The sequence below is a fragment of the Cuculus canorus genome, chromosome 13 (genome assembly GCF_017976375.1).
Source record: "Cuculus canorus isolate bCucCan1 chromosome 13, bCucCan1.pri, whole genome shotgun sequence".
NCBI classification, from domain to species: domain Eukaryota; kingdom Metazoa; phylum Chordata; class Aves; order Cuculiformes; family Cuculidae; genus Cuculus; species Cuculus canorus.
The window spans coordinates 9,568,310-9,593,798 of NC_071413.1; the positions used below are offsets into that span (position 1 = coordinate 9,568,310).

Consider the following 25,489-nt stretch of genomic DNA (forward strand, 5'->3'; position numbering starts at 1 on the left):
GAGGGCTCCCGCCGATCGCGCCGCCCCCACCGATCGGAGCCGGGGGAGGTGCGCGGCCTTTCCCGAGCGCGGAGTCACATCGCCCCTCGGCGGGGTCTGTCGGGCCGGCAGCGATGGAGATGGGGCTCGCCTCCCGCTCTTCCATCAAAGATCGGCTCAGTCCGTGCTCTCCTCGAGAACACAAGCTGGTGCGGGGGCAGCCGCTGTGCCCCTGGTGCCTGTGAACGGATTGTTATATTAATTTATTCTGGACTCTTAATTTATTATTAATCATTCTGGTTATCAATTATTAATCTCTTATCAATTCTTAATCTCTTATTAATTATTCTGGCGTCCTTAATTAATTTTTTTCTGGAGTCTTAATAGTTTTAAATTAGAAGGAGGAAGGTTTAGATCATAGAATCACCAGGTTGGAAAAGACCTCTTGGATCATCTACTCCCACCATTCCCATCTGCCACTAAACCATGTCCCGGAGCACCTCATCTACCCGTCTTTTAAATCCCTCCAGGGACGGGGACTCCCCCCCACCTCCCTGGGCAGCCTCTGACAGTGCCCCATGACCCTTCTATGAAAAATTTTTTTCCTGATGTCCAGTCTGACCCTCCCCTGGTGCAGCTTCAGGCCATTCCCTCTTGTCCTGTCCCATGTCGCTCTACAACCTCCTTTCAGGTAATTGTAGAGAGCAATAAGGTCTCCCAGGGAGGCTGGAGCTGGATGGGCTTTGAGATCCCTCCCAGCCCAACCCAATCTAAGATTCTTCCCTAGTATTGAGTTCACACTGAAGAGTTGGTAACCACAGGCTGGCCCACTCCTTTTTTTTTCCCTGTCTGGATTCTTCAGGGTTTCCTTTCTTCCCAGTTCCCTGAGGTCCTGCAGTCCTCCAGCAGCTCACAGTCATTGCAATGTGGAAATCCTAGTTCTGTAAAATTCCTGAATCTTTTTCATCAGTTTGTTCCTACCATGATATGTCTTTATCTCAGCTTGAGCTGTTCCTGCTCCTTTCCCAGCCAATTTGTATCTGTGCTCCATCACCGCCTTAGCCAAGGGCTGATAGGGGGGTGGCAGAGCCGTCAGAAGCCGTGTCTTGGTGTGGAATAGACAGCTTCTGCTGTTTAATGGCTTGGAACACAATGTGCTGCCATGAAATGTTTCTGAGCTCCAAAACTAGGAGCTGGGAGGCACAGGCAGCCTAGGAATTTGCTGTGATGGGTGTCAAACGCTGCAACTGTCTCCCACAACAGATGCTGAATACTTTCCATTTCTGAGCCCAAAAATGGAGTGCGTCCTTCCAGTGAAACCTAAATTAATGAGTTCGCTGTAAGGGTAATTTGGTATATTTTGATGACCTAGGATATTCATATTAGGTGTATGAGCTAATGGTGGCTTTTGGTTTAACATTGCCTTCACCTCTTAAAATGTAAAAGAAACAATGCAAGAGAGAATTACTCTATTACAATAAAATAGGCAGTGGGTGCAGGGGGGAGGGTTCTCTGTAAAAGCTCTTTAGTGTGTATTTGTTACAAGTAAAATGGACAGTTACCAAAACCCAATAAGTTTAATCTGTTCTGGTTCATGTTGTATTTTGGGTGTAATGTCACAATAATGTTGCTGTATCACAACAAAACCTGTTTCTGCCTTCCCCCAGGTGTGGTCGGTATTGAAGGTGGTGATTCTTGGAGGTTGTCCTGTGAAGACTGTAGCTGTTGGGAACCACAGGCAGAGCCACCACAGGTGTCCGTGGTACCTAAGGTACTAGAGGTGACATCAGATATTGTCTCCTAGCAGGTTCAGGGACTTCCATAAATACCAAGACATGACACACATACACCTACTTCCATTTGTGAATCTTGGGGAATGATCATCAACCAAAATACTTGATTATCTTGGATTTGGAATGCTTCTCTTGACTTTTTACCCTGTCTACCAGTATTTGTGAACAGTGAGTGGAATCTTTCAAAGAGAAAAATAAATATGTTAAAATCCAAAGTTTGTCAATTTGAGTATTAGTCTTTGCTGGGTTTTGTAGCTAACAGAGCGCTCTAGATGAGGTCAAAGAATTCCTACATTTATTGGGAGCTCACAAGTTCAAAATCTTTGCTTGTGCTACTTGTAAAACTAAATTATAAATTTGTTAAAATATTATTATGTTGGAAAAGAACCAGCATTCCCAAATAATCCTGTTCCTGATGTCAGCAGGTTTGAGGAAGAAAAGCTCTGCAATTCAGTGTGTGTAATTTGTAGCAACTTCTGAAGCAGACCTTAAAGTTAAGGTCTCCTTCAGACTTCAGTCTCAATCCTGATGGAATTGCATGGGAAGGCAATTTGCCTTCCCACAGTCTCTTGGTGTAATGGTAGATGGGCATCAAAATAGATAAGAGAAAAGAAAAAAAGACAGTGGAATGCTACAAGTTCATTTAATATCTCCATAAATGTGATGATAATGAAAGATTTGCTGCAGGCAAGTAGATAAAACTTTCCACATTTTTTCAGGCTGCAGCTAACAGGCTTCAGCCCTGATTTCCAGTGTCGGGTGCAAAGGAGTAAAGAAGTCAGACATGACCGAGGTGCTCAGCCAGGCGAGGATCCATGTGCAGCTTCTCTTCAAAATCAAGGTATTTCTGTAACACCATCTGCTTGTTGCTAGAACAAGGGGGATATCAGAGGAAAACGGCAGTGAAACAGGGAGTAGAATGTTTCCCAGAGTAGCTGCAGCTGAGCTGCTGGGGGGCACTGCTCAGGCAGTCATTCCCAGTACCTGTTTAACCTCTGCACTGTAATGTGGATACGAAACAAGGCTTCAGAGCAATAGGTACGGTAGTCCTCCTCCTCCTCTGCGCTGAGGCGACTCTGGTTTTTCTGAAACCACAGCTCCTTCTCTTGCAGCTCTTTCGTCGCCTGTTGGAGCAAATACCCAGGAGTCAGGGTAACAGGAGAGTGAGGAGCAAAGGCACACAGAATTGCAACTCTGGTCGGGGAGCTGAGATGAAAGAAACCACAAACTGGAGCTGGTTTCTTTTCATAGGAGGCAATTAAGTTTGAGGTGAGGTCTCACAGAGCAAGAAAGCAAGGGGAATCAAAACATGTGGAGTAGTGAGAGGCAGCAAAACCTGAAAGCGTTGCCTCACCATACTCAATAAGCAGTGGACGACCAAATAAGCTCTGATCGAGATAGGGACTAAATTTAACCCTGGTGCTATTTTGTTCTCTGATCTCACATGCTGATGACAAAACAAATCTACAGGCATGTTTACAGCTCTCTTAAAGTAATCAAAGGAGGTTTGTTTCTTGCCCACTGTCACAGTGAGACGTGTGTTACGCCCTGCCAGTGCAGAATAGACTCCAATAACACGCTCATCCTGGAGCAAGGCTGGGAATACCTTTTCATAGCGAGCCTGGATGATTTTAATTTTATTAAGGAGACGATCCTTATAAGCAGCCAGGCACTCATCTCGGGCGTGCAGGGCCTGCTCCTTGGTCATTTTCCCTTTGTAGCCAAGCTGAATAAGAACAGGTGCCAGGTAATCCAGATCCTGTTTCTCTTTTCTCTTCTGGAGGGGAAAAGACAGAGAGAGTCATTGTCCCATTTCCCTGTTTCCCCCAAACACCTTGCGATAAGGCAAAATTAAACCAAAGGCCAAAACTACTCCTTCTCCAGGGAAGAAATAATGTTCAATAATTGAAACTATTCCTTTGCATTAGCTTTGCATACCAACCCTTTCCCAATGCATTTTTTTATTCTGTAGTTTATTTCCTATTGTCCTTTTTAACATTTCTCCTAATACCCTTGATTGTAGAGACATCTCTTACACAAAACGTGTTGTCTGCTGAGGTGCAAGAAGGGCTCTACAAAGTACATTTGTATTTGGCCAGAAAGAGATTAAGACAGGGTATTTTGAGTGATAAGGGCTTGTAGGATGGCAGATAATAGCTGGTTCTTGCATCCTTGCCCCTGCATGTGTTCCAGGCCAAATATAATATATATATATATAATATATATAATTATCACCTTTTAAACCTCTCTATTCAGGAAACCTCAGTCTAAAAACTATGCAAAAGAAGCATCTTGGAGATCTTGAAAAATTGTGTGTAATTATTCTTTAATCTTTTGTATTTGTCCAGAATATTTGTACGGTATTAATTCCTCAGTAGAGATCCTGGAACTGCACTGGCTTTGCAAATAATAATGAAAATGAAGAAAACAACTGATTTGTATCACACAAGGAAGTGAGTATTAGCCTAACAAAATGAGCCCTGGCTAGAATGATGCAGCTTGGAATCCATTATCCTACCCTACTCCTCCCATAATCCCGATTATCAACTAATCCTTGTTAATTATTTTCTCTATTAGCTAAACAAATAAACCAATTGTCTTTCTCCACAACGCAAGTTCTTCTAGAGAGTCAGAAGGCCATAGCATGAGCATTTTGTATTTTCACAGGAGATCAGCGGAAGCTGTGCCAACTTACACCTGCTAGGGATTTGGCCCAGTACATATTAACAATACTAAAAGCTCTTCAGAGACAATTCCTCAGACAGAACAAGCTTATTCTGGATTTCTTTGTATGCATGTAATAGATACTGGGATTAATGAAGTCTACCCACCATGGCTTCAGGCTCTCGTCTTCTCTCTTCATCTGTCTCTGGAACTGACAACTGAATGGCCCTTTCTTCATCCTTACGGATCTTCAAAATATCTACCACCTTCCAAAAAAATCAGAAGAAAGACCCCTCAGCTTTCCCATAAAATGACAGTACTTCTACATGCTTGACCTGCTAACAGGGCAGGTTCTGCATACCAGAACTGTAGTATAAGGTTAAATATAGAAGATCTATACAAATATGTTCATATCCTGCTGCCAGATAGAGCTGATAGTCATCTTATTTTTAGATTGCTGTTTTGTATGAAATTCTTGAACACAATTATTGATATAATCTGTTAAGGAAGCTCTCCTGGAGTCAGTCTTGCCAGTACTTTTGAAATTGCACTGACAGCTTTGCGTTATTTGTTTGTCTTAAGAGGATATGCAGCACAAGTGATGTGACTATTTTGTCTGTTAATACATCAAGACTGAGAAGTTTGGCAAGGCATTTCATGAGGTCACAGTGAACCAGTTTCACATTTCTATTAAAAAAATAAAATTGGACTTTTGCAATCTTGTTCTTAATTGTTCCTAGTATTCCGTGCCAATATAGTTGAACACACCCCCTCCAGCTCCTTCGTGGTTCCTCTTCCTCACAAAGTAAATAATAAAATCCAATAGCTTTGCCTCCATCTGCTAGAGTGGTTGTATTTATCATGAAGTAATTACAAAGACTTCTAAGAATATGGATTTGTTACACCGGTCACACTGTGATTAGCAGTACAAGCAATGTATTTTATGAAGTATTTCTCTACAGTTGCTCCCACAGAAAGTCACTTCAGTGTTTTGGAGAGGACTTCCTGGAAATGCCTAGCATCTAGATTCAACATTACATACAAGATCCTTGCTCTTTGCTGTCATGCCCAGACAAAGGGCAGATATGCTTCTAGATGCTCCAATTCATACACTGTCATTTGCTCTCTGAAACCGTCTTCCTCCCAAAGAATGAAGAGCCGGAGCAGGAAAGTGAGTGACCCTCCATAAATATATTAAAGCTACATCTCTACTGAACAATGACTGGGTTGCAAGCTTGATAACTCAGTATGGAGTCCAGCTTTGCGACACTAAAGTTTTCTTTTCATCACAGTTTATGCTGAGGATGCTTTGGCAACCAGTCAGCTGAAGCCATTTCCATGCCTGACCAACTTTGAACAACTCCTCCCTGTTACCTCTGCTTGAGATTGCCGGACTTTTCGCTTCAGCTTCTTCTCTTCAGTGGTTAGATTCTGCAACAATTTGTACTCATGGAGCAGCCTCTCCTCTTTCTCAGAAGACCCTGCCTAGAAGCACATTAGGCTGTGAAAGACAATAGCACTCTCCGGGTACACAGGACCAGGGACTCCGCTAAGAGAAACTGGCACAATTCTGCTGTAGTCAATACAGTGACACTGGTTTTCACCATTGAAACATCTAACCCATGGTCAACAGTTTCTTAGACTTCATTTCAGTTTTGAATCCATCAGTAATGTGATCCAGGTGGCATGATTTGCACTTTACTGATGCTGCTGTTATTTGTTTGCGACCACTTTTGCAGGGTTAGCAACGAAAGGATGGCTCTCTAGAAATTGCCTTCTGTGTATTTTCCCCAATGGGAAATAGAAACTTAAAAAAACCCTTGTATATCATAAAAAAAAAAGTCTGTATTTGCAATCTCTCTTCCATTTTCCTAAGCGCAATTGTGCAGCATCACTGCAGAATTTACCGGCAGAATTCTGCTGATTAGAGACTTGCATCAATGATGTTAGTGGAGTGACACACTCCCCTCCCAGAATGAGAGAGGCTGGCTTAATGACAGCACTCCACCTTTTTTTGGAATCTCTTATTAAAGACTGGCTATGTATTTATGCATGTATGCATCTATCTATCTATCTATCTATCTATCTATCTATCTATCTATCAGCAACACATTAAGCCTCAGCATCTTTCTCTGCATCTGCAGGGTAACTGCTGGGAGATTTAAGCAACAATATAACCCAAGAAGTCTGTGCCAGAATTGGAGTTAGAAGCCAGGATATCTGCTTCTGCTTCTCTGCTGTAGTTCAAGAGAAAACAGCAGAGGACATTTCAGCTTCCCTACCGTAAATCTGCAGGACTGAACCCAACAGATGCTGAAATGGCATCTTGCAATATCCCAGTGGCTGCATCTACGCTGCCTGATGATGAAGCCTGGGAAGATGACCTCAGGCATGGCTACAGCCAGGGTTTCACACTATCCTATTGTCCTGCGTGCCCAGTCACTTCCAGCATGATAGTGCATCTCCAGGGGCATTTGTGTTGTCAGCCTGGAGGCTGTCTGTGAGGGAGGGGTGTAGATGGAGCAGAGGGTCAGCATGGAATATGTCAAGCTTGTAGTGCTTCCACTGACATTTCACCTTCTCTTTGTGTTTTGTGATCTAGAAAAACTTCAAGATGTAAACAGTTTTTCTCCATACCTGGTATGAGATACATATTTTTGGGGTTGTGGTCATTGACTTCGCTTTCCTATCCCTTACTGCTTTGAATAAATCCTTTGTTGAGGCAGTAAAGCATTCATCCTTGATGTGATATGTCAGATGGATCTTTTGCTCTGTGATCAGAAAGATGCGTTCTGCTACATCTTCATCAGCAGGCTTTTCTAGGTTTCTGTGGAAACACTCCTTTATTTGCTAATGAGGGATGAAAAGAAAGAGATGGAAGCATGTTAGATAACACAGAAAAATGACAAGATTTAGAGAGTTGCCTTTTTATGCCCATAAAAAGTATGCTTTTTATGTCCCCTACTGTTGTTTCCTATGCCTGAGAAAAAAAGCACAAAGCTGCTTAAAGCGATAGAGAATTCTCCTATTTGTGGAGCTCAGTATGCTTTCCGAGCTCAAAGTTAGCTTAAGATTCGTCCCTGCCTGAGGGAACTGCAAGAAGCAAGGTATTTTGGAGCACAACAAAGTTTCCCATGTTCCCCAACACAGGGAAGGAAAAAGGAGCTTGCTGGACGCTGGTCCAAAGGCAGGTGGAGTGTCTGAGCTACACTGCCAGATGTTGAATATCCTATCTCTTCTGTTCTACAAATCTGGCTAGAGGAAGTGGTAGATTTCTTACTAGTAAGAAATCAGAGTGGTGGGACACTTCATCAGAAACCTAAAATGTCACTAGTTTGGGGTCAAAACACAAAGTCATTTGACTAGTTTTGAGTCTTGTGAGAATTTCATTCCAAAATCATACTCAAGATCTTTCCTTTCCTCTGACACACATTTCCCAAGTCTCGGTTTCCTAGCTTCATTCTAGCTGCTCAATGCAGTATTGTGACAACTGGTCACACTGGAGCTCTGTCAGGCAAGCAACTGTGATACAGCAACTGAACAAGGTTTGGACATCTCATCTGGAGTTTTGTCTTGGCTGCGTCCACTGCAAATGAACCTAAACCCCTAGGCAGTAGGTTTCCATAGTATAAATATAACAGAGGCAGATATTTTTTTGCCCTGCCTTGGCCGTACCACTATGGGCCGGGAGTTGGTGGCAGTTCCGATGCCACCAGGTGTTTCTTCTCTTTTGCCAAACTCTGCATGCCGGATGTGCAGGAAGTCATCCCGCCCCACGAAGTATTCTATCATCTCAGTAGCATTTTCAACACGTTTCTGGAGGTCATCAACTCGTGCCTTATTGTAAAACTCCATTGTATGCTCAGTCTCTGGTTCCAGGGATGTATAGGTATGAGCTACAGGCACAAGAGAGATTGCATACGTTTTCAGAGTGAGAAACTGTAATATTGAACACAAGTGGGTCCAGAGGAAGTATTATTTTCTTCAGCAGCAAATAAATCAAATGCATGTAAAAGCATAGGATGGGGATGTTATCTCCTCCCTGCTGTGTACCAATATGCCATGGCCTAAGGACAGGAGGACAGCTTTGCAGGGTCACTGCCTTGCTCACACAGTAAGACAGTCATGAGAGAAGCCTGGACCCTGCTCTTCCCAAAGCAGGAATGGACACAGCAGAGGTGAACTGCTGCTTTAGCAACAGATCTGATGCAGGACTTTCTCTCCTCCAGCTGCACAACACAGAGACCAAACATAATCCTAAGGAGAAAGTTTCTACTACCTCTACTGATAAACGTAAATTACATCATCCTATATAGGTATGTATTTTAATTCTGTTGTGGGAGGGAGTACTGTCAAGGACTGGAAGCCAACAACCCAATCCTCTACTATCCACTGGACAGCACATGTTTTATCTAGGCGAATTACCCCAAAAGTTTGCAGCCTCCCTAGCTATGGGCTTTTGCCACTGCTAGAAGGGATGCACATGAAGTCCCACAAGCTGCAGCGGCTGCCCAGATGAGCTGGAATACCTTTAAGATGGAAGCGGTGTCCTCGGCTGAAGTGATCCGTGGTCAGCTGTGTTTGTTTATCCACTACTCTCATATCCAACATGTCTTCTCGGTTTTTGAACCACTCCCTCACCTCCACTACTTCAGTACCTGGCAGGAGACAAACCATTTCACAAACATACATTGCTCTGTTGGAGGCGCTAAGATCAACCTGATGAGCTCTCAGTGTCTGTGCAAGCACCCTGTGCTCCCGATACAGCCACAGCAGACATCATATAGTCACTGGAATTGGCCCTGGGCAAAGGCATTATGTACATTAATCCTAACCTACGTTTGAGTAGATGAATTACACTGAAGAAGATTTATTCCTCTCGATCAACAAGAACTAAAGTAATAATTTCACAGGGAGAAAGTGGCATGGTGGATGGCTACAGTCAGGCAAGAGAAATTCCATCCCAAATACTTAATGACAGTGTCCAGAGCGAAGGGGAATGAGATAGGAGCATTACACTGTCCAGGAGGGCTGAGGACTGGGCACTGTATGCCCAGTTAGGAATCTGCACAGTTTCTTGGACTCACTGTTGAAGAATAATGCTGTGGAGTACAGAAATATCCATGCTCCGTAGCTGCCCCTTTCTATGGCTCCTGTCAATACCAATGGGAACAGTGGTACTATTGGATCAGATAAAACCAGTCTTCCATTTCTCTGAAGACTGAAAATCCAAGCAGCTGACCTGTGACACTGAACAGCCTCACCGCTGCAGTGTGAAACAGATCCGAACTCACGCAGAAACTCCTAGCAGTGCCAGGTAGTTCTGGGGCTTGACTGACAGTGAGCATGATGAAGTGTTTGGAAGTGTGCTAGAGAAGTCCTTCACAAATGTGAAAGGAGAACGAGAAAGTACAAGAGACTGGCAGAAAGGGGACTGCCTCCCCCTTCCCATCAGGACACCCGAGGCCATTTGCTCTGTGCGTTGAATCTGTTCACCCATCCCTCTTACGGTCTAGGTCTGCGTAGATGGTGAGGCGTGTCATCAGCCCATTTCCATTCAGGTTCGGTGCCCATTTCTCCAGTTTTGCTTTCTTGTACAGGATCACCTTCCTTCCCTGGGAATAGCGGGTCTCTAACTCTGCAGTGGGCAAGAGAGGAAGAAGAATTCAAGGAAAAAGAATTCAAGAGGAAGAAAATCATGACCCAAGAAAGAGCACATATTTCTTGACTGCATTCAGCTGCCAGTAAGGCTGTTTAAACCCTGACTGTTGTGCTTTCAAGTGGGTATACTAAGTCTTTTCTCTCCCAAAGCAGATATCTGATAATGCAGCGGCAGTACCTTGTGCATAAGGGTAACAGAAAGTACATCCCAGACAAAATCATCCAGGTGGCAGTAAAACACAGAGTGTGTGTGCGTGTCTGCAGGGGGTCCCACCCAGGAGGAGACAGTGCAGAAGGCAGGCATTCAAAGCAACAGCTGTGGTTGATTCACCTACTGCACTTCACTGCTGTACTGTGTCCGCCTTGAAGGGAGTACTCTTGGGTGAGATAAACAAACGTCTCAAACCCACTAAAAGGTTAATTAGGGTGGCCAGCAAAAGACAAAGGAAGAATACATACCCTTGGGAGATATTTGAATTAAGGCTACCCACGATACTGGCATGTCAAAACTCATGTATACCTTCTTCTTTTCCTGCTGAAATAGAAGCAAAGATTAGCATTTTTGGCAGCTTGTGTTACTGTGCCAGGAGGCCTTTTGGTTCTAGAGAACGTGGTGCAGCCACCAGAGCTCAGCTCGTGCAAGGCTGCGCTGGTCCTGGGGAACACAGTAGCAGAGTTATGAGAGCTGCTTTGGTCACACACATGCTGGAGACAGGCGAGCAGCACACTGCAGTTTAAGTGGAAGGAGAGCTTCATTTCATCCCCACATTCTCACTAGCACATCCCTTCTCAAGCCTAGTGAAAGGATCTTCTCCTGCTCATGAGAAGAGAAGGATGAATGTGACAATTGCTATTCAAACTAATGACCAGCTTGTTTTATGTAGACCATGGAGTATGCTTTGCTCCCCAGTTATGGGCACTGGCTGAGAAGAGTAGATAACAGGAGAGAACATACTGTTGTTGGTGTTCCTTGGTCCTGTTGTGCTGGTGCAATGACTGCTTTATTGTGCCGTATTCTCCCACCAGGACAAAATACTATTTTTTCTTCCAGCACATAGCACTTTTTGGTCTATGATTCTATATACATTATGTCTACATTTGGTTGGCAACTCCACCTCGCAGCTAGGAGAGCAGGCTGCTGACCAGCAGAGAAAGAGCATCCAGAAACATTTGAGTGTGGATTTCGTGTTTTTTAGTTATTTCATCCCAAATGTCAATGCACTGGAGGCTTACACAGATCCCCAGACACTTATGACACCAAAAGTACCATGGGCTTCTGTTTATAAAAAGCATCAGAACTACTCAAGATTCAGGACGAATCTAAGTGCCAACCAAAACCTTGCGAGAACAATAGTGACCTGACCTGGAGAGGGCAGCAGGCAGGCAGATATAAGTGGGTGTTGGTACACACCAGTTTGACACAGCATCCCGACTGCACAGGAGCCATCATTTGGGTCACTCACCAGATCATTAATGTCCCCGTCAGATAAATCCTCTTCCTTCTCAGCATCTGGGCACAGCTGAAGAGGCTTGTTGCTCTCCAAAAGCATAATTTCCCAGCGGACAGCATCACTTAAGTCAAAGTTGAGATCCTAGGCCATACAGAGGAATCTCACTTAACTACAGTGCAGTCTCAAGGGCCCGACACTAATATGAATACTGTTTCTGCACGTGCTCTGGACCTGGCTGGGTATCAGAAAGTTAAAGGACTCTAGACAGACTGGATCTCAAATGAGGTGGACTCATCAGACTCTTGGTTGGCTGGTGGGACTCAAGACCACGCCTGTGCCTGGAGAGCAGCAGACCCCTTTCCTCATGGTGCCTCTGCACTCAGATGAGAAGAAGTTGCTGGACCTGCTTCTGCCATGCACACCCCCAGGGTCATCCACACAGACCTAAAGTGGCTTTAACTCAGACCCTCTCCTCCCAGACATTATATCAGATGGGAAGCAGCTAAGGTGTGAGAAGAGCCTGATCAAAGTCTTTCCTGCCTTGAGCCATGCTCAATGGGTTCAAAACATTCTCTGCCTCAAAAGCTGTTGAGAGAATGGGTGTTCAGCCAGCCTTAAAAGCTGATATTCTAGCACTGTAGGGGCTTAATAGGTGGGATCTATTTGCTAAGTCAGGGTCTGGGATGTGCTGGAGTGGTTCCAGAGTCTATGTAATCGCTGCAATGTGACCAGAGCCAACACAGGGAATGGTAAATGGCAGCTGGGATCACCACTGGACTTCCCCATGACTCAGGTGTGCTTGACTCCCAGGGACAGGGTGCTTAAGGGCTCCTTACCTTGCAGCCATTCCAGCAGTCCTGCTTGTTTACCCAGTAGTTCGTGTCATTCCAGACACTCTCAATCCCAAGGAAGTGCTCATCTGTGGTGCTGTGGCTCCTTCCTGTGAAGGGGTTGATGAAGAAGGTTTTGGGAACATCCCTATTCCCAGACAGGACCAAAACCCACGCATGCACCCGTAAGCCATGCAAAGGGTCACGCTCAGGCTTTTCCACTTCCTGTAGTGCAGAGACAGAGCAGTAATTATTGCCATTTTACTACCACTTTAGTCCAACCCAACAGCAATCCTGTTCTCTCCCCTGCCCACTTCTAAAGATCTCCAGGCCCTTATACTCTTCAGAAGAGTGACGCAGTACGTACTCCGTACACACACCTGTGCCAGCACACACAGTGTTCCCCGAGGCCAAGCGCTCATGGCCATGATCAGGGTTGTGTTGTATTTCAAGGCAGGGGGTGGTGACCTCCTTTCTCTGGTCAGCCATTACCTGTGTTTCAGCTCTTTCTCCTGGAGCTTACAGTGAGGTGAACCTCACTAAGTCACCATTACCTTCTCTTCTCTTTCCTCACTCTTTTGAACAGCTTCAGTGTCTGCCTTCTTCTGGGCCTCCTGCTGAAGCTCAGACTGGTATTGCAGGTCCAGAGGAGGCTTAACTGTATACTTGCTAGACTTCTTCATCTCTTCTTTTGGTACCTGCCTCCACAAAAACAGGGTATTGCTGTGAAACCCATCAGAGATCAAGAGAAGGGAGAAAATGTATGGCTTTACAGGTACTTCCGAGTTCCCAACTCTTGGCAGTTTGCTGTTTTGGACCTGGTGAGCAGGATACCAGTGAAGCCAAAGAGGCCTCTTAAGGAACTGTGGAAAACCACTCAAAAGATCGCTTTCATGAGGTTCCTGTTTGGTACAGACCAAAACCCCAGTGTGTACCTGAAGCTGCTCCCCCTAACTTAGCTCTGGACATCACTGGAAATGAACAGGCTGAGCACACACACCAGGCTACTCCTTGCCCACTCACTGCAGGTCTCACCTCCTGTGGCTCCCTGAGCAGTGGGCACACCTCCAGAGTCTCGTCCAGGGTGCACATCTCTCGGGTGGCATAGCCATGCACGCAGTAGGCATCGTATCCAGCCCCGATCAGCAGGGAGCACAGCAGCACACTGAAGTCAAAGCAGTTCCCTCTCTGGTATTTCAGAATGGTGGTTGGGGAATAGAGCGAACTGGGCTTGAAAAAGAGACATGCACATTCTCAGTGCTTGTCACGTGAAGCTGAAACACACACTGGGCAGAGAGCAGGAGAGGGCATTGCCACATCCCTGGTCTCATTGCCCATATCCCTGCCCATATCCTCTGCACCCACAGGGAATCATATATATAAAATTGCTATACAAGCCACAGACCTCAAAAGTCCTTGCCAAAATGATATGGGGAAATTCTGACTCTCAATCTAGTGACAAATTCAGTGATCAGAAGAGATGGGCAGAACGAGCTTGCCAAACTGCTGAAAATCTAATGCTAACCACAGCTCTGGAGTGCGGTTTACCTCCATCTCTAGCTGGTTTGTCTGTAGCATTTCAAAGCAAAAGACACATAAGCTAGATTATAGTTTAAAGGAGAGGACATATTCCCTTTTGGCCCTGATCGGTGACCAAGGAGAGGGATCAATATGCACATACTGCCTTATAGGGAAGTTCAATATGGACAATCTGCTCCCAGATCTCAGCCATCACCTTGGGTGATCAAGACAGTCTCCTTCTGCTAAATGGGGATACATTCGCTGTGGTTGCAAAGTGCAAATTCTTCTTGAGATCCAGGGACTCTTGGGACACACTTGGTCAGCACAGAGCTTGTATACCTTCTTTGAGACTCTGCAGGGCATCAGCAGTCCTTGCGAGCAAACACTCTGCTCCCTTTGCCTTAGTTGATTCACACTGACCTAGGAGGTGACCCAACTCTGGCATCATCCCTTCTTGCCAGTCTAGAAATCTCCCTTCAGGCCACACCAAAATATCCCCCAAAGTGGGATAGAAATACAAGAGTATAAAGGCCCAGAGAAATGGTCACTGAGGTCAACCATCATCCCCTAGGCTTTATGTGTCCCTTTGTCCCAAGGAGTCTTGGACTTTGGAGGGGAAGCTTGTCTGCCATTGCAACCCACAGCAGCCCAGCTCTTTATCAGGGGGGACTGAGAGCAAGGCCAGGCAAAATCTTTTAGAAATAGTGCTTAATTGCTCAACAGGTACAACATCGTACATGTACGGGGATTACGTTTCCAAACACAGCGCACAGGGCCTGGGAATATCAGAGGTTTGCCTAAGTAGTGAGGGCGTGACAGACGGGTCAAAGACCTTTTAATCCCAGCTACAAGGGTTCCCACATTGTGTCTTGCTGAGAGGTCCTTCTGTCACCTCCATGTGGGACTGTTTCTGATGGGACTGCAGTCCCTTTCTTACCGGTGTGACAGGGGACTTGAGGGGCTCCATGGTGAGGTAATCAGAGACAAAGCTGGCACAGCTATCCCAATTGTACAGCTCTAAATAAGGCACCAGCGTTGGCCTTATGGTTGTGCTCACAAACTTCTGTAGGGCAACAAGAGGCTAAGTTAGACTTTATCATCTTAAAGGTCTTTTCCATTCTAAACAATTCCATGATTCTAACACGACTTTGATTAGCCATCAGATGCCTGGCAGAGCCTCCTGCCCAAAGCCTGCCTCAGACCAGCCCTGGATGCTGCAGCTCATGTTCAGGACTTCACTAGGCCACATCAACAGCATCAGTAACACTCCTCACCTGTTCCAAGATAGAAATTTCATAGGGTTGAGAGGCCTTCTGCATGTCTGTGGCAAACACTTCAAGCTAATCACAGACACATTACAGATAAGAGCTAGTTCTTCTCTTAGTTTTCAAGCAAGACAAATAGCTACTGCCCATTCCAGCTTTTACATCCTCCCGCATTTTTGTCTTGCATTTTTATGATATAGTAGAAGTTTGAGAAAGTTGGTCCAAAGCAGCAATTCCAGATGCCTGGGGGAGCATCAGGTCCAGAGCTAGACAATAGTTGTGCAGTTTGGGCCCAGTCCTAAACAAAACCAGACCACAAACTTCCACATTTAATTCCTTCCCTGTAACTTCTGGGAAGTTCAGAATAAGACCTAACTTTGGATCTAGACTCCATATCTATGACTAAACCTGAGCCTTATCTATTTAATGCATTTCTTTTACTTCCCTTTATGTTGTCTTTCCTATTTCCCAAACGTTACGCTGCAATGCTGTGAGCTTCCTGTAGCCTACGTGGTACCACCACTCTGTGTGGTACAACATGCTTGTGGATAAGGACAGCTGGGGTGTTCCCAGGGTGCTGTGTGCCTGCTCAGGGTACTGTGGACATAGCAAGCATGTTCCCATTCCTTTGGACCAGGAGGGCAGGAAGGGCTGCGGTCCTTCCCCAACATGTGGCACTATAGAAGTTCAGTGCCCCCTGCACTGTGGCCGAGCCCCACATCACCCCATACCTCCACGCCACCTTCGTTGACTGGGTGGAGGAAGAGCGGGTTGCGTTCAGGGTAAAGGTGAGTGTACTGCTTGAGGAAATGGTCAGCTATCTGCAGTATCTTCTTTTCCTTCAGGGAATTCGTCTTGTATGAGGATGGGAGCTGGGATGTGTCAATGGAGCTCCAGTCAAAATCACTTCTAGGGCAGGAAGAGGCAGAGACATAGGTAATAAGCTGGAAGCAATGCAGCAAGATGACCTGCTATCAAAACATGGTAAGGGCTCCCTGTTTCCAGGGAAAAAATGGGGATCATATCCAAGGACATGATTTTGACGTAGCCAAGCTTCTCTGGAGTGATGGCAAGCTAACACATACCCAGAGGCTCAGTGGATCTTTATATAGTGTCATGTTACAACAGTGAATAAATGTAAAATGAAGCGAGTTATCTTGTCTTACTTGCAGGAGCCTACTCTGGACAAACACACCAGGTAGACCAGCTCACGCTCTTCTCTATGCAAAGGGACCGCCAAGTGCCATCCACAGGTGCACAGCCTCCCTGTGCACCCCTAAAGGACTGTCTGCTCATCCCAGTAACTGACGAACATGTCACTTACGCTACATCACTTGGGATGCAGACTTGCTCACCAGACACCTTCGTCTCTGCATCCTGGAGTTTAGCACTGGTCTCCAAACCTTTCAGCAATTCTTCTTCTCTGTGCTCCTCTTCCTTCTCCTCCAGGACCTCCATTCTGCCTCCTCCGGGGCACTAGAGAAATGAAAGCACCAGGGTGAATTCAGGGGTGAAACCCAGATATACAGCAACACAGAAACACTCTCACTCTGCCCATAGTGACTTAGTACATGAACACGGCTAAGGCAGCCACAAGTGCGATCCCCATTTCTGTGACAGTAAAGGATGAGCGTGGAATATGAGTTCAGGCTGCGCTCGGTAAATAAGCGGCTGCGCATCCCGGGGTCCCCTGGACAGGGGGAGACAGAACGGGGGCAGCCTGGCTTGGTGGGGTACAGCACACCCCCTCGCTCAGCCTCAGGTCACAGTGCATCCCCTGATCCCCATATCCCCGTAAATGCCGTGCCCTCCATCCTGCCTGGGGTGCTGCCAGCTGGGAAGCAGCTCCAGAATCCCTCCTGTAAGCCTTGAAGGAGGGGGACGTCCTGCAGCAGAGTCAGCAGCCCCCAAGGACAGAGCGCTGTTTGTTTATATCCTTATTTACAGCTCGGCGAGGCTGAGAGCTTTTGCTTCCCCCTCCTTGTGGTCAGGCTGACCCGCGGGGAGCAGGCGAGAGGGGGGGCAGACCTTGCCTTGCGGGTAGGGGTGTCCTGGGGCTCCCGCACCGCCCTCAGCCTCCGACAGCAGCCCGGCTGCCGCCCCGCCGTGCCACACGGCCGCCTCAGCAACGGCCGCCTCAGCAACAGCCGCAGCTCTCAACCGCGCTGTGCCCCCGCCTTCCTCTCCCCCTGCCCCTCCTCCCCTCGAGCCACCCTCTCCCCTCGGCCCCTCCTCACCTCCCCCCTCATCTCCCCCCTCATCTCTACCTCTACCCCCCCCCGCCCCTCTCCCCTATGCCTCCACCCACCTCCTCGCTACCTCTCCCCCTCTTTCCTCTGCCTCCCTCCCACCTCCTCTCAAGCCCCCCCCTTCTCCTCTGCCTCCCCCCCACCTCCCCTGGCACCCCCATCCCCTCTGCCCCCTCCACCTCAAGTTTCCCCTCCCCCTCTGCCCCCCCTCTCAAGCCCCCCCTTTCCCTCTGCTTTCCCTCCTCCTCCTCACCTCCCCCCACCTCCCCTCAAGTCCCCCCATTCCTCTCTGCCTACCCCCCACCTCCCCTCAAGCCCTCTCCCCTTTGCCTGCCCCCCCCTTTGCCTGCTCCCCACCTCCCTTCAAGGCCCCCCCCACTCCTCTCTGCCTGCCCCCCACCTCCCCTCAAGGCCCCCCCACTCCTCTTTGCCTGTCCCCCCACCTCCCCTCAGCCCCCACTGCAGTGCTGGGGGCAGCCCCCTCCGCCAGAAGGTTTTGGGGTGAAATGAGGGGGAAGTAGTAAAACATTGCATGCCAGAATGGCTTTGCCTCCAGCCCCTCACAGACCACAAGGCCGCTCTTAAACTGATGACTTTCACTTTCTTAAAAATACCAACCCAAACACTCACTGCTCCCCATTCCTTATAGAATCATAGAACAGTTTGAGTCAGAAGGGACTTTTAAAACCCATCCAGCTCCAATTCCCTTGCCGTGGGCAGGGACACCTTCCACTGGATCAGGCTGCTCAAAGCCCCACCAGACCTTGGCCTTGAACACCTCCAAAGTTGCTGCGTGTTCCATCTTTTTCACCCTTTTCCTTTGTTGCTTTTCTCCGCCTGTGGGCTTTGCTGCCTTTGCATCCCTAAGCGAGTTTGGGCAAGTGTCTGTACTAGTTAATTGCTTTGTAAAACACAAAATGGAAAGAAAGCAGAGGTTCTCCCCCAAAAGCTGGCAGTGGGGAAGGCAGGAGGCCTTTCTTTCTTTTTCTTTTTTCCTTAATTGGTCGTTCATTAGGCTGTAAGCAGAGTCAGGTGCTGAACACGTTTGTTTTCCGGTTCTCATTGTGGCTTGGGATAAAAATGCTCACATTTGCTGCTATGTTATGGTGACAATAGCAATTAAAGCTCTGAGGATGCACAGGGTATTGTCGATATGTATCAAGAAGCATCACTCTGAGTGACTAATGCTGGTTACTGTTCCCCAAACAAAGCACGGTAGGACCAAGCGCTCATCCCTCCACCTTTCACCAGTACTTCTCACCAGATCTCAGATGTCAGAAGTCATTAAAAAAACAGCCAAAGCAAAAGTACATTGTGGTTGCAAAATCACGTGTATTCAGTACACTGTTATCTGACCTTCTCATATCGTATCTGTTGTTACTGCTGCGTCAAAAGCAGCTACCACAAAACCAGTCAGATGCACAAAACCCCAGATTCCTGAGGATTTTGCACATATTCTCCCTGTTTGGGATCCCATCAGGGCCACGAATTAGGTCAGAATTCATGAATGGGTAATCGGAAGGGCTGTCTATGCCAGAGGATGGAGTTTTGCAGAGTCCTTTCCTCCCCAGCCACCCTGAAGGATGCTCAGCTGGCTCTTGTGCAATCGGGAGGCAGGGTGCTTGCGTGGGGGAGAAGGAGCTGCCAGCAGGCAATATAAGGCACACAGTGGGGAGCACGAGAGCAACCGGGGCACCAGTGGGTAGAGGAGCATCACAGAGTGGCCAGGCGATGGTAAGTTGGGTGAGAACCAGGTGAGTTCTTAATGCTGCTGGGATCTCTCAGGACTGCTGCAGCGAGAATGGAGAAAAGTGGGGAATAAGCCCTTGTCTGGAGGTCTGGTGGTCACAGGTGGTCAGGGTCAGGCAGGGGCAGCACGGGACATGCTGCCAGACCAGAGTGGGGCTTTTGGTATTGGGCCTGCCCTGCTCTCAGTACACCCACAGGGAAGAGGGGTGGCAGAGCATCACTCCAGCCGCTGGCCCCAGCCACCTCCTAAACCACATCTCTGACGAGGACATTCCAGTATCCAGGGCTCATCCAGCACTGTGACATTAATTTCCCTAAAGAAATCCATTATCTGTGCTAATGGAGGAAATTGACTTAATCTGTGGCTTTGTGGCATTGATTTTAGCCATGTTAAAGGCTTTGGTATTTTTTTATCCCGTTGTCTCCTTGTTATGGATATGGGTTACTGGAAAAGCAAGGACCCTTTTGCAAATCCTATCTCTTCAAAAGCGCTGTAGCGGAAAGAAAGGAGTTTCCTTTCCTCTTTGGGGAGCCTGGAATGATGCCTCAGCTGTGTGGTTTTACTCAAAGTGCCTGTTCTTACTGAAAGGTAGCTTTATCACTGCCAGCACATCCCTGCAGATCCAAGGTCTTGTTTCTCCCACTCCTTCTTTCTGGAATAGCTACCTACATTCAGAACGGCGTTTGGCCCTTGCGTTAGACTGGGGGGAAAGCATTGCTGATCTGGCCCTTTGGGATAGGAAATGACTTTGTGCCATTGAATCCAGAGTTTTTGGAGGAAATGCAGTACAGAAACATAACACCTATGCTTGAGGGTTGGCTCTTTCTGAATCACTGCAAACACCTCCAGCAAGCATACTAAAAAACCAAATTACCCAGAGCCTGCTTGTTTTTACAGGAAAGGATTGTGAGATATTTGCTGCTGGTCTCTGCCCTCTGTCTGGCTGGCTGCGACAGCACCAAGAGTGAGTCTCCCTGTACACTGTTCCTGCTGGGTCACAGGCAGAGAGGTCAAACCCTCACCCGATCTGTGTCCAGGTTCCTCATTCAGGGCACCACTGAAGGCTGCTAGGGGGGACAACAGAGCAGGGCTTGTGTGGGGCAGGAACCGGATTGCAAGAGCTGTCAAAATAGAGAGAAACCTCAGGCTCTCCATCCCAGCCATGTACAGTATTTGACCCATGGATGTGGACACAGATGCTGTGTTGTGCCACCATTCTCCTTGCTCGCCAGTGGCAGGTTCCACAGCTCTGATACAGATTATGACCATGCTAAGAAAGTCTCCTGGGCTCTCAGTCACATCTCCCCAGGCAAGCTGAGGTGGCAGGTTCTTGCTGTGATGTGCCTGCTCTGGCTGTAAGTGAGGATCTCAGCCCTCACAAGCTTGGCAGGGCTTCACACTATGGAGCGAGTTCACTCACGTCTCTGGTAGGGGGGACATTCTTGCTGCATTTCAGCTTACTCACCTTTCCTTTGCTGCAGGTGAGCTGGCAAGCTCAGACGGTCCAAGGCAAGGGGTTGCCCTCCGTCTCAAGAGGAGCCCAGATGCCTGCCTGCCAAACCCATGCCAGCATCAGGGGCACTGCCAGGTGGTGGAGGACAGACCAGTTTGCAGCTGCAAACCAGGCTTCACAGGGGCGTTCTGCCAAGGTAGGGCTGAAGATGCTGGTGAGACCTCCCTAATCTGTGCATGGGCACCAGAGAGAAGTGTGATGGGCACAGTGCGCTGGTGTTAGCACTGCTCGTCCCTGCAGGATCAAGGAGCATGTCCCAGCTCCTGGTTCAGGTGCATTCCCCACTACCACCACTATGCGTTGACTACATGTTGGTACAAGACCTACTCACAGGCCATTTCCTTCCTCCAAATAGCCTGAATTCCTGTGAGAAGGAAACCTTGGCTGTCAAGAAGCTGTGCTGTGGTGTAGCTGTGCCAGGGGAGCAGGGCATGCTGCAGAGGCCACAGCTGCCTCACTGTCTCAGCACAACCACATGCACTCCAGCACAGCTACAGTGAAGGCTCCTTCGAGATGCTGGCCATAAAACTATCTTCTTCATCTGAAAATGAGGATCATTGTCCCTGTCTGCTGCTCTTGGCAAACTGCAGTGATTCTGTAGACAGCCCTGGAAGGGGGCCAGACCCACAACAGCTGCTTTTGATGTTGAAGGCTTAAGGATTCTGTCTGTTCAGAGTAATGGCAGACATGGACTTGTGCAGGTCTTAGCCAACTAGTACAAACTGACAGACCCACATTAACTTCTGAGCATTCCCAAAGGTTTGTCCTTTGCCCCATGTCTCTGAAGAACCCTACCAGCAGTCTCCAACAAGGCTGCAATGAGGGTTCGTTGAGCTCGGTGGGACTGTGCCATCCCATAGCTGACCTAGGGCTCCTTCAGGCCTCTTCCTTATTGCTATTGCAGATGGCTTTTTCCTTCAGATGTGGTATTGAAGTTGGCCTGTGAGGAAGAGCACATGAAGATGATGGTGAGGAAGGAGGTGTTTGAGCTCCTTAAAATCCCTCGGGAGCTTGTCCACTTGAAGAACCAGGCATGCAAAGTCTCAGAAAGGGAAGAAGAGGGAGAACTATTTTTTGCAGCCACTCTCACAGGTGAAAACCACACTGCCTGTGGATCAATAATTCAGGTGAGGATCCTGCAGACTCTCTCTGCATAGCTCTGAAGCCATGAAAGGAGCAGACATGCTGGGTGGGGACAGAAAGGGGAAGCCTCGGAGGCTTTTCGTTTTATATCTGGGTGCTGTAAAGTTCTTGTTCCCCTTGGAAGGCTTCTCTGGGGGCTGTCAGAAAGCTTTTCTGCCTCTTCCAAACCCCTGGTGGCTGCATGCCTTGTCTTATTCAGCAGAGTATGGAAATTTCACTGTGCTTTTTACTTGCTGGTAACAGTCCTTAGCTTTCTGGCAGCAAACTCTGAGCTCTGCAGCCCTGACTAAGACCCTTGGTCCCTCACTTGATTTGTGGGTCGGGGGGATGCAGAGGAAGCGGTGCTCCAGCTCTGCATCGCACAGAGGGGCACTTACCCATGGTCACTATGCTGATTCCTGCCATCTGGTGATGGTTGCCAGTAGCCCACGGATACAGAGCTTGAGCAAAAACCGCAGCAGACATCCAGGAGATGTTGCACCATCTGAACTGGAGCTTGAAGCTCTGTGCATGGACTTAGACATGGTCTGGATACTTGCTTTCTTTGTCGTTACAGCAAAACAGCTCCCATGTGTCATATGTCAATGTCATTGAGTCACAGCGGGAAGCACAGGGGAGTGTGATCTCCCGGAGTTTTCAGCTGGAGGTGCATTTCTCCTGCATCTACGCCTACGAGCAGGTGGTGAAACTGCCCTTTGCTCTTACTGCTATTGGCAAGTGAGTGGTCACTCTTCGCCTTGCTGCTGACACGGTATTTGTGAACCGGCAGAAAAATAGACACCTTCTGGGGAGCCACTAGAGCAATGCCACATCAGGCTGCCTTCCTTTCTCTTCCCAACATAATTTTTCAACACAAGGTTTGGGGCTGGGATAGAGCCGAAGAAAGGCATGCACAAGCTACCTTTCTCTGGTCCTCACTGCTTGAAACCAGCTAGCAAACAATAAAGGGTGAGAATGGGAAGACGCGCTTCTCAGGCCACTGTGGAAGTGTGGGTTAGGACTCCCTGAGTTGCCTTTTCATATCCCTCACTGGCCAGATGGTCAGTGGGAACCCCTGGAGCTCCTTGCCTCTGGCCACACGTGGTGCAGACATATCAGCCAGGAGGCAGCTTGGGGCCCGGCTCTCATGACCTCTCATGAGGTTCCAACCAGAAGCAGAGTCAGTGCGCCTGAACCAGAGGCCTGGCTTGTGTTGCATCCATTCTGCCTTCTTGTTCTGCTTGTGAGCTCTCCTCCTCTCCTCTCAGGCTGGTGCAGTTTGTGGTCAGAGAAGGACACTTCAACGTCAGCATGAGACTGTACAAGACACCCGACTACCTCCAGCCCTATCACCTACCGAACATGGCCATCCCCATCACAGACACGCTTTATGTCCTGCTGAAGATAGAAGGACAGCAACAGCTCAAGTACTTCCTACTGAGCGTTGAAGACTGCTGGGCCACACCAAGCGCTGATCCCTACCAGGATGTGCGGCACAAACTCATTGAGAAGGGGTGAGTAAAGAGCCTCTAGCACATCTGGTCTCCTTGAACTATGAGGACGATTGTGTCTCTTTGCTGGGTGCTAAGGAGAGATTGCTGTGAGGGAGCAATGAGCAATGACACCATTACAGTTGAAACCTATGGTGGACACCGTCATTGAATGGGTGTACCAGCCCCATAGGTGAGCCCCCTAACTAAGCCTCTGTCCTGACCCCAGCTCTGCTGCCAATAGCACTGCTTTCCCTCTAACATTGTTCCTAGACAGCTGGGGAGTCAAAGGGCAAGGAGCAGAGACCTTGCTGGAATCTAGGTAGAGGTATCTGCTGAATAGCTTGCATTAGAGGTGTCCACAGCCAAGCTAAAGCCAGCAATGTGGATATCTTGGAAGTAGGAGCCACAGCCAGGCTCACTCCACCTCCGCAGAGCAGCTGTGGCCCCACAGAGCAAGACACAAGCCAACTCCTGGGCTGGTCGCAGCTCCACCCTGAGCTGGACACAATGCAGAGTACCAAGGAAAGACATCCCCACCAGCACGGAGACAGAAATAGTCCTGTTCAGCAAAACCTGGAGGGCTGCACCCAGTCCCTCTGTGCTCTGGTGTCCCAGGTTGGGATGCTACCCCTCACTTGCCACCTACTGACTTCACTGTCATGTCCCAGATGTCCTCACGATGAGACAGTGACATACCTGAATGCCATTGGAGAGAGCACTACTGCCAAGTTCAGCTTCCAGATGTTTCGGTTTGTTGCTTACTCTGAGGTGTTCCTGCACTGTCGAGTCCGGCTCTGTCTCCCCGACAGCCCAGAGCCCTGTGCCAAGGTAAGCTCTCCTGCTGGTATGCACCGTGCCCTGGCCGGGCACGGGAACTTCCCTTCCATTGGCCTGCTGTTTGGAGAAGGGGCTCTGCTCTGGCTTGGGGTACCTCAGCACACCCCAGCACCCTGAACGAAAGGTAGAAGGGCTTGAACCTACCAGAGAGCTCTCTTCTTTCTGTCCGTTGGATGTTTGCAGGAGCAGAGGCTTATGCTAGAACTTGGGGAGGAGCAGGCTAAGGTCCTTCAGGAACCAGCTGCCCTCATGCTCTGGGGTCTTGTCTGCTCCTGGGCTGCAGTTTCAGCTGTGCTTCTGCCAAGAGGAAACCACCAGGACAGCTCCTGCCCCTCCAAAGTGAGCTTCTACCCTGCCCTCTGGTCCCATCACCCTTCCCTTGGCTTTGTTCACAGCAATGCTCCAGGGGCTGGAGGAAAAAGCGGGCGCTGGTGGATGACTACAAGAAGATTGTCTCCTATGGACCCATCCATCTGCTGGCTGCTCCTTCCTTGGGAGCAGAGAGACACCATTCCAGGACTGACCAACAGGCCCTGGAGGGTAAGTATGGCACTCCGGGGAGGGCAGAAGCAGCTCACAGACCCTTGCAACTGTTTAAGCTATGCCAGGTTATTAAAAAGGACTGCTAAAGTCACTGCCTTGCACAGCAGTGTGGAGTCCTTCAGGCGTCATGGCCACGCACAGCATGTTGCAGAAGCCAAACCAGCACAGAGGGGTTAGCTCTGCATGAGCAGCTCTGGACCAGGCACAGGTCAGGCTTGAGCAGAGGACCTAGGTGGGAAGGGACCTGGAGACAGAAGGCTGTTGGTGCAGCACCCCAACCCTGGGGTTTCTAAACACTGCCTATGCATCAACCCAGCAAGACAAGCTCCTTCTGAGCACCAAAATCAATCCAGGAGGTCCAAGGAGGTCCAGGACCAGGGCTTGGGGCAAGCCCACCTGCAGCATAACACCAGGCATGAATGCTGAGCTTAATGGAGCCTCTGGGCAGCAGGCATGGGTGGAGGCCCCAGATGACACCAGCTGGGGTGACCAAGTCCTGTTAGTGCCCTCAGGGCCCTGAAGCACCTCCAGCTCTGGTGGCTCATTTCAGAGGAGCTAATATCTCCCAAATCTGCGCCTGGTTAGGAGATGCCATGCCAGGGCTCAGCACTGGCTCGGGGGACCTATATGTGTAACCAACCTTTCTCCTCTTTGGCAGGACCCAACCCATGGCTCCCTGGTGCTCTCATCCTGCTGTGTGCTCTCGGTGTGCTCGTTGTGGCTGCTGCAGCCATCAGCACGAGGTGGCGAAGCGCGTAGAAAACTGCTGTTTCCAAATAAATGTGGCAGTAGCAGAGGGGCGCTTCCCTGTGCCTTTA

General features: G+C 48.5%; 2 protein-coding genes and 1 long non-coding RNA gene across 6 annotated transcripts; 2 read left to right on the top strand and 1 right to left on the bottom strand.

Moving 5' to 3' along the window:
* Positions 1-93: 93 nt before the first annotated feature.
* On the top strand, positions 94-4,595 carry LOC128853538 (uncharacterized). Its single transcript, XR_008452135.1, has 5 exons — positions 94-214; positions 1,647-1,750; positions 2,492-2,613; positions 4,121-4,225; positions 4,440-4,595. It is a non-coding gene; the product is annotated as an uncharacterized LOC128853538 (long non-coding RNA).
* On the bottom strand, positions 2,416-17,312 carry DRC7 (dynein regulatory complex subunit 7). Of its 4 annotated transcripts, none has more exons than XM_054079164.1 (18): positions 17,193-17,312; positions 16,489-16,640; positions 15,896-16,070; positions 14,837-14,962; positions 13,414-13,608; positions 12,933-13,076; positions 12,385-12,603; positions 11,561-11,689; positions 10,557-10,632; positions 9,946-10,074; positions 8,966-9,094; positions 8,112-8,332; positions 7,074-7,286; positions 5,811-5,921; positions 4,604-4,702; positions 3,379-3,549; positions 2,757-2,896; positions 2,416-2,641 (listed from the first exon to the last, which is right to left on the bottom strand). In XM_054079164.1, exons 2-18 carry the CDS (start codon positions 16,620-16,622, stop codon positions 2,551-2,553), a joined length of 2,502 nt encoding a protein of 833 aa, XP_053935139.1. In that variant the 5' UTR covers positions 16,623-16,640; positions 17,193-17,312; the 3' UTR covers positions 2,416-2,550. The 4 variants fall into 4 exon arrangements, with proteins under 4 accessions (XP_053935139.1, XP_053935138.1, XP_053935137.1 ...); XM_054079163.1 differs by having other exon boundaries at positions 10,557-10,629; positions 15,896-16,073; XM_054079162.1 differs by having other exon boundaries at positions 15,896-16,073.
* Positions 17,313-19,022: 1,710 nt separating this feature from the next.
* On the top strand, positions 19,023-25,444 carry LOC104068350 (uromodulin). Its single transcript, XM_054079167.1, has 9 exons — positions 19,023-19,147; positions 20,061-20,127; positions 20,645-20,812; positions 21,598-21,803; positions 22,376-22,536; positions 23,067-23,312; positions 23,960-24,119; positions 24,524-24,668; positions 25,330-25,444. The coding sequence occupies exons 1-9, from the start codon at positions 19,145-19,147 to the stop codon at positions 25,428-25,430; spliced, it is 1,257 nt and encodes a 418-aa protein (XP_053935142.1). The 5' UTR covers positions 19,023-19,144; the 3' UTR covers positions 25,431-25,444.
* The last annotated feature ends 45 nt before the right edge of the window (positions 25,445-25,489 follow it).